Source organism: Nothoprocta perdicaria, unplaced genomic scaffold (assembly GCF_003342845.1).
Source record: "Nothoprocta perdicaria isolate Ctin4 unplaced genomic scaffold, notPer1 scaffold_65, whole genome shotgun sequence".
Classification (NCBI taxonomy): Eukaryota; Metazoa; Chordata; class Aves; order Tinamiformes; family Tinamidae; genus Nothoprocta; species Nothoprocta perdicaria.
In genome coordinates, this window is record NW_020455921.1 from 345,891 (window position 1) to 354,237 (window position 8,347).

General features: G+C 48.6%; 1 protein-coding gene across 1 annotated transcript in view; it reads right to left on the minus strand.

The window, feature by feature from the left end:
- Positions 1-1,159: 1,159 nt before the first annotated feature.
- The window catches only part of RAB2A (RAB2A, member RAS oncogene family), a 38,290-nt gene continuing 31,102 nt past the window's right edge, over positions 1,160-8,347 (minus strand). Inside the window, exons 8-9 of the mRNA XM_026050083.1 lie at positions 3,165-3,233; positions 1,160-1,259 (exon numbers count right to left, since the gene is read on the minus strand). Coding sequence (XP_025905868.1) covers positions 1,164-1,259; positions 3,165-3,233 — 165 coding nt within the window. The 3' untranslated portion in view covers positions 1,160-1,163. The remainder of the gene's footprint in view (positions 1,260-3,164; positions 3,234-8,347) is intronic.

Sequence of the window (8,347 nt, forward strand, 5' to 3'; positions counted from 1 at the left end):
GCCCGGCTCCAACCCTTTCACCCGGGGCAGGGCCTCCCCCGCCGCCCCTGCCCACAAGAAGCACCAGAGCGTTTCCAGTTGTGATTTTCATCAGGATTTTCAAACCGGCAGATTTTATTTTCACACCCTCTTCACAATAGACAAGATGCTTACCATATATTTAGGGTTACAAGTTGTCACTAAAAGAAAACTTTACACAAACACTGTACAATTAGGTTGAAAAACTGCCCTTGCATGAAAAATATCCTTAGAAATCAAGTGGTAAACAAGAAAAGAACATTAAAGGTCTAGTAATGTGCCATTTTTATCAACTCCTCCTGTGTTTTTCATTCATACTCTGTTTTTACCTGTAGCATTCATTAAGGCAAACAGCTAATCCATTTCTGAAGAGGTGCTGTGGAAATTGTGGGCAAACAGCAAACATTTGGCATTAAAATAGATAGCATGTATGTAGCCTCTAGTAATATACATTAAGCATTTTCTTGGACTTCAGGATAATGACAGGGGAGGATGAACATGCTAATAATGTCAAAAGGTTTAAAATTTTGCGTCCAAGCAATGTCTAATAATGCTTCTGTAGTTTCAAGCTAAGTAGTAGAGAATTTATGCAAATGCATTAAAGAATTCTAGCTTGGCAAGTACACCCAAGCAGGTTATTAAACTATATATACAGAAAGTGATAAATACAGAATTAAAAGAGTCCTTCTGCTTCTCTTCATAGCCTTCAAAATTGACAAAAAAAAAAAAAAACCTTAAGGACAGCTCTACAATATTAAACATTAGGTAACCACAGGAGCTGGGAAACCTAACTACACAAACTGATTAAAATACTCAGATGCCTTTGTAGTGTTTAATACAGTTCAGTTCGTAGTCAAGGGCACGAGACAACATTTAACCAAAAAAAAAAAAAAAAATCACATCAATTGACCTAGAAATCAAACGTAAAGAGATATGAATACAATCTCCCAAATCTGGCTTTAAGTGAACATTAACCATTTATTCAAAGTCGTACAAGAATCTGGAGGATAAAGTCTTCTTCTGCGAGAGGAGGCCAGCTCGCGGGCTCCGTGTCCCGCGTGGGGCTGCGGCGGCGGGCGGGCGGCAGGGCTGGGCAGGGCCGGGGGGCAGCGCAGGGGGGCGGCCGGGCGGGCAGCGCGCGGGGCTCAGCAGCAGCCCCCGCCCGCCTGCTGGCCGCCCTGGCTGCCCGCGAGCGTCGCGTTGGTGGCCGCGTGCTGGGGGCCGATCTTGATGCCGTTGGCCTGCAACACAGAGCCAGCGGCGCGTCAGGGCCGGGCGGCGGCGGCAGCACCGCCCGAGAGCCCCTCCTCTCGCTCAGGAGGCCAAACACCAACTTCTCCTTTCACACCCAAAGCAAAGCAGAACATTGCTGCTTTTCTTCCTTTTCCTATTTTATTTTTTTTTAAACAATGCCTTTTGGGCAATGCAATACGACTTAAAAGAAAGATGCTTTCTCTCCGCTTCCAATTCCTCTCCACCTTCAAWTCTGTACCTTCAATTCCCAGCCTGAGCACAGGGAGCGGGAATAGCATTTAAACGTCGCTGCAGAGCAGGCTTTAAAACCGCACTAGGTTTTCCAGGAACACATCCCTGCCCGGCCACTAAGGCCTCTGTTAGCTTAGTATAAAACTTCTCCCGCAGCCAGCCCCTYGCGCTGTGTTGAATCAGCTGTACGGGCTAAGGGCACCCGCGCGCTCTGTGTCATCAATAATTTCTATGATCCCGAAAGACGTGGCGACTTGCCAAGAACCCACACACAGCGCAGCTCTTTCATTCATCAAAATCGCACTTGTATCTTAACCCTCACTCCCTCAAGTGGATTTCACCTAAAAATACAGCACTTTGAGAAAAGTAATACAGTAGCTTCTGAAATTAAGCTCTTAAGGAAACTTTGCGTCACAGTAAATCTCAGATTTATAGCGCTTGGCAGTTGTTCTGCAACAGTAGTAGCCTTGGGGTTTCTGGCACTAGCTCCGCATTGACAGCAGCTGATGTGGTTTCTTCTCGCTCTTTGACTCCTCTTTAATAAAAAGCACGCCCCACGGCTCATTGGGTTTGCCCCTCTGGGCTGGTGGCAGCTTCGTGCAGCCCCAGGGAGGCCGCCGTGGCGCGGAGCCAAGGAGCGAGCGGCCTCGCCAGGCCCCGTCACCGCCCGCGTCACACGGCGCTGCCGAGGCGTCTCCCGCAGCCGCAGGAACCCCCTGAAGACAACGTGAAGCTGTCCATCGCTAGGCCGAAGGAAGAGAGCGCTGCGCGAGGCCACTACAGGCGCAGCTTGGCTTGGTCTCCCCAAGCAAAAGCGAGGGGCTCAGGCCCCGTGCAGGAGACCCCTGTTCACGGGGACTCCCCGTGCGCTTTCACCAACCGAGCACCTCAGCAGGGCCGCTCACGGACAYGAGGTTACCAACAGAAGCGACCGGCCACTTCGCACCAGAATCCAAACCTGCCTACGTGGCACTACTTTTTGATGCAAATACTAACAAAATGAGAGTTTACATATACCCACCAGTTTTGCCATTTGGAGCCACTGAATTTCAACCTGCTCTTTCTACGGCCAGAAGTACATCTCCTAACTACTCAAGACTGTCAATGGGACAATCACTTTAAATTTCCAGAGAGCTCATGTTGGTCATTAAACTCATTCACTATAGAAAGGGGCCCTGCATCTCCCCATTCCCCAACGCCCTGCCAAATAACCCAGAGACAGGTCACAATAACCTGCCACTTCAGCAACGTGCACAGGCAAAACGGCTGCTCCGTTATTCCCTACCGAATCCAGCCCCCTAAACCAGAAACCTTTCCAAGGGCTTTTATGCAACTCTCACAGCAGCCCCTCCCCTGCACCGGGCAGCTCACGGAGGGCATCTGGCACATCAACATGGGCCCCCATTTACATAGCGGGAAATTATCTTTGAAAACAGATGACACCATATGGAGAAGTGGATGAAAGTGGATTTTCTTCTCTTTTGGGGATTTATATTATTTTGTGATGCTTCATGGATGGATAGGGTCACTTATTTTAATCCATTTTTATCACAATGGCAGACAATTCTGTATCCAAGTGGAATGGACAATATTTTACACTCCAACTTTGGGGAGAAAAGGCATTTTGTACGTGAAAAAGCATTAACAGCACTGAAAATTACCTCATTATTAATGTCAAAAACTCCTTCCTGGATTTTCTCATAGATCTCCTTTGCAGTGTTTATAAATGCCTGAAATAGAGAGGAAAAGGGGGAAAAAAAAGAGAAAAAATTAGCCAGCAGATACGTTATAGCTGCACGAAGCAGAGCCCATCCTCAGGGGCACTCGTGCCAGCGACCTTGCCAGGGGCAGGTACGAGGGCTCCATCCCACAGCCCACCCTGCAGCAGCAGCAGTGACGCATCCCTCRCTGTGATGCACCTTGCACCTCGCCAAGGTGGCATTTCCCTAACATCTGCACGCYGCAATCTGTTGTCCAGCAATTAGTGGGGAAAAAGTGGTTTTTAAGATATATAAATTACTTTTAAATTATTTATTTGTGACCCTTATGGATAGATTGTGTGGCAGATGGTTTCCCCTACCCTTAATATCTTTGTAATAGGCCACTATAGATTAGAGTGCTTAGCAACATAAAACCACAGGGTACTTACAATGATGATGTAAGGATGCTGTCTGCTGGAGGAAACCTTATGCTATCATTTACTATTCACCTAATGTTAAGAATGCATCCTCTTTAATTGATCTCATACGTGTTAGACAATAGACAGCAGGAGAAAGAAGAGATTTCAAGTGTTTTTTTTTAAATGAATTTAAATGATAGATTTTCAGGAAGAGACTGACTTTCAGCTCTGAAAGAATGAACGATATAAATGGGTTGGTTAAGGTTTACAGGCACCGATTCCATTTCTCAGCTCACGTTGAACGCTCTACGTCACATAATGCCTAAGATAATGTATAATTTAAGAGGTGATTGACATCCGCTAATAATTATAATCAATGCCAAATCTATAGTTCTTCTTGCTTCAAAACACCATTGCCACAGAGCCACATGAGATACGTACCAGCCTCTTCCAGCAAACACAGACCTAATTCAAACATAAAAAAAGCAAACAGGGTTCATGGAGAGGAACACATCATACCTTTCCTCATTTCTACCCTGGAAGCATTTGACTGCTGAACTTGCCACCAGAGCTTTGTTTCCTAATTAACAGGACTGATATGTTTTCACCTTTAAAGGCCTTACAGCTCCCCAGAGTAATCAATCTAGTGCAGCTCAATTACTGCACCAAGCGCAAGCAGAGGCAGCGCCGGAGCCTCGGCCGGCTGCGGCGCGAGCGCCGAGATATGAATATGCATAAACTCTAAGTGGGTGATCGAATCATCACAGAGGGTCAGGAGAATTTGCAGCAAAATAATGAGAAGAATTAATCACTGCAGCTTCGCGAGGCACTTAGGAAGTGAGTTCGTTTTTCAAACCCGCGTTAGAGTTGAGGAGAAGGAATTGGCTTTCGGCCAATTATGGCCTGAGTCCCATTCCTCAGAAATTGAAGTTTTCAATGTACGAAGAAAATGCAAACTTATCTTGGTTTCTGATTACCTGCTAATTATTGTAGCTGCCTCGTACGGGGGACTAATGAAAGGTACAGGTCAAAAACTCTGGGCACCCACACAGCTGGAATCCGTGAAGATACCCGCTCGCTCCCATTCGAGCAGGACATTAAGCAGAGCTTGAAGTCTTAAAAATGTGTTATGATAACTTCGTGTAAACAAGCACTTAACAACTGGCACTTTCTCAATTCTGGAAGGGATTCGCTAAGCATGCCTCGGCTCTTGGAAATAAATGCATAGAAGTTAAATGAGATGCTAAGAATCACTTTAGATCAACAAGACACAATCGGGATTTTATGAGAACACAACCTCCAAACTAACAACTGAACAGAAACTACCTTTGGATGCTACTTTCAAGAACAGATCATTGCGAGAATTCGTCTGCTGCCCCCCCCCCCCCAAAACGCCCTGGAAAGTGCAGGGTGTTGGAGTGTCTCTAAATTATACCTTTCCAACACAGTTATTGCCCAGGTCCTGTAGCTTTCAGCACAAACATTATTCTGCTTTAATATTAAGCATATTGCTTAAGAGATGGTGGATGGGAGAAATGTAAATAGGCTACTTTGCTCATTTCTAATGTTTCTGTTATCTGGAAGACAAAAATCTGACTACCAAATTGCCTTCAGTGACTGTGGTGCAAATACCACCATAAACCCACCACACACTGGTATCCTGCACGGCAAAGCGCCCAGCACCGGTGTTTTGCCCGTTTATTTTCAGCTAACGTTTCAAAGTCTAAGTGGACTTAGAACAAATGCCTAGGAGCCCTACTGAAACACCAATCTAGTCACTTGAAGCATGTTACACACATCAGATTTCAGCATCATACATTAGTCCCTAGTAAGCAAGGACAAGAAGATGAACTCAGTAAAATCATAGGATCACAGAGTGGCTGAGGTTGGAAGGCACCTCTAGAGATCATCTAGTCCAAACCCCCTGCTCCAGCAGGGACACCCAGAGCAYGGGGCACAGGGCGGCTTCCAGGCGGGTTTGGAAAACCTCCAGAGAAGGAGCCTCCACAGCCTCCCTGGGCAGCTCTGTCACTCTCACAGTGAAGAAGTTCTTCCTCACCTGGAGATGAAACTGCCTGTGTTTCAACTTACACCCACTGCCCCTTCTCCTTTCACTGAGAAGAGCTTGGCCCCATCCTCCCTGCATCCCTCCTTCATGTACTTATACATGCTAATCAGATCCCCTCTCAGCCTTCTCTTTTCCAGAAGAAACGGGCCCAGCTCACTCAGTCCCTCCTCATATGGGTGATTCTATTCTATTAAAAAAAAAAAAAAAAAAAAAAAAAAAAAAAAAAAAAAAAAAAAAAAAAAAAAAAAGGACTTTATACGCCACATGTCCCCTCTCTTACCCGGAATGTGTGGATGTGCAGTATCCTATAAGCTCTCAGTCCCTGTGCAGTTTCTCCGGGGTGCAGGCTACGTGGGGCACACACAGGGCCATTGCCCCCCAGCCCGSCCTGAGCCCTGTGCAGCCGGCAGCACCTGGGGCGGCAGCAGCCAGGCGGGCAGCCTGGAGCCCGCGCCAGCGCCTCCCCTTCCCCACAGCTCGACGGGAGCCCCCCGGCTCAGGCTGCCTGCCCACCGGGCGGGCCGTTCCACCTGCACGCTCCGGCCACGCTGCTCCCGCTGGACGCGGGGACACCCGGACAGCTGCAGGTCCATCCACGCGGTGTCTCCAGCTGCACGCAGGCAGTGCCGGATTCAGCCCGCTTTGCGCTCACGCCACCTGAAGGGAAGCAGGGCCCTGCTACACAGCCCGCTGCCCCGAACAGGAARGGCCCTTTTGCAAACACGTACGCTACGTTTCCAACTTTTCCTCATGTGTCATCTAGAAAAAGAAGGCACCAAAACTGTAGAAAAACRTCTACATCTGGCATTTAGCTCTTGATTTTACGCTTCTGAAGCATAAAGGCACCGGTGACTTCTGCTTTAAGAGAGCAGTGCATATAGCATTAGGAAAAGTTGCAAACAAGCTAGCTGGCAGTTTTCACTATTTAACCCACTTCGCTGCTGTGCTCATCTCGCAGCTAGGTTCCCACAGGGGGGTGAGTGCAGCCTGCTGGGCAGYGCTGCACGTCACAGGCAGGGCGAGGGGCCCGCCGGGACCCGGGCCGGACCGGCCCCGGCTGAACTCAGCACAGCWGTTTGCCAGGCGCGGCCCAGCAGTGCCTTTAACGTAGCACCACACCAGATAACCTGCAGTAGGAGCTTCCTAGATGGGAATCGAGAACTACCACAATGTTTACCTCAAAAAAGAAAGGAAGAAAAAAAAAAGAAAGAAAAACCAGGTAGTGCAGGCACTGCATTTAAAATAAATTAATCCTAATACAGTGAACATAAAATGTAATCAACTACCGATACCTATTTTATCATGCCAAATAAACAAGCAGTATAGGCTAACTATCCTTGAGACAAAACCAGTTAGAACCAATTCTATTCCTGGTGAAAACCCCTCAGGAAGTAAGGGAATAAAGCGCTGCTCCCTCTGCCTCACACAGGTTATATGTGGAAAGGGGTCTCATGCTGAAGGCACCAGAACACAAGTCACCAAAACTGCGTTTTCACGTGGCACGGACATGACAAGACAGGCAGGCAGGGCCCTGCACACCCTTCCTTGCCCCATTTGCAAGCCGCAGTCTCATCGCTTCTCCACTCCATAAAGCCACTGCCACCACGAGCGCGTGAGGACTTTGCTACTGCCTGAACACATAGCAAACATGTGAGCGAGGGTGTCCCACACCCTGGTTTTCCCAGTCTGTTTTGGCGTAACACGCAGGGATGCCGGGCTCTGCCTTCCCTGTCCGTGTCCCATGCTGCCCTCCGGCGGCCGCGCTCCGCTCAGCTCCGCTCAGCTCCCCTCAGCTCCCCTCAGCTCCCCTCAGCTCCGCGCGCGCTCAGGGCCGCGTGCCGGGCGGCCGCATCCTGCAGAGCCGACAGCTTCCAAAGCGTCACCCTCACCCCGCAGCTCCGCCAGGGCCTCGGCTCCCTGCGGTACGAAGGATGACACTGAAGGACGAGCCTGGGAGCGCCAGGCGCACGTCCCACGAAGGGGCTCGGGAGCAGCGCCGCGCGGGGACCGGCACCTCCGCGGGGCCTCCTGCTGCTCCGGTAGGCAGATACCTCATCCCTTCCACGCTCTCCAGACYAACCTTGTATTCTGACTGCACATCACGGAGCCCAAAAGCCCTGGGAACTTCCTGGAGAGCAGGGACAAGGTCCAGGGATTTGCCCTGAGGAGATGAGAGCTGTGAGTGCTCAGGAGAGCCCTGCGCCTGCCCCTTCTCTCACGAGCAACATCACCCGCCTCCATCGTGCCCCTGGCTAAAGCATCAGCCCACTGGGTGGCTGAAGGGTTGAGAAACTTCTGCTTCAATAAAGTTTAAACAAATAGTGGCTTTAATACAATCAAAACAAACCTAATTAAAATAAAAAATAACAAAAAAATCCCCAAACTTTCATAAACTAGAAATTCTGCTTTTTCCCAAACTCTGCTCACTGGCACAGTCTGGAGTTCCTCCCACAAAGTCCCTCGGGCTTCCGAACTCAGCTCGGGATCTTTATCTCTTTATTGTCTCACTAAAGGAGTATATTCAGGGGACACAGGGTCAACTGGGGCACCCCACAGAAGACACAAGGCTACACTGCCTTTATGCACATGATTCTATTCTGCCTTACAAGTTTTAGACATTATCAAAAAAAAAAAAAAAAAAAAAAAAAAAAAAAAAA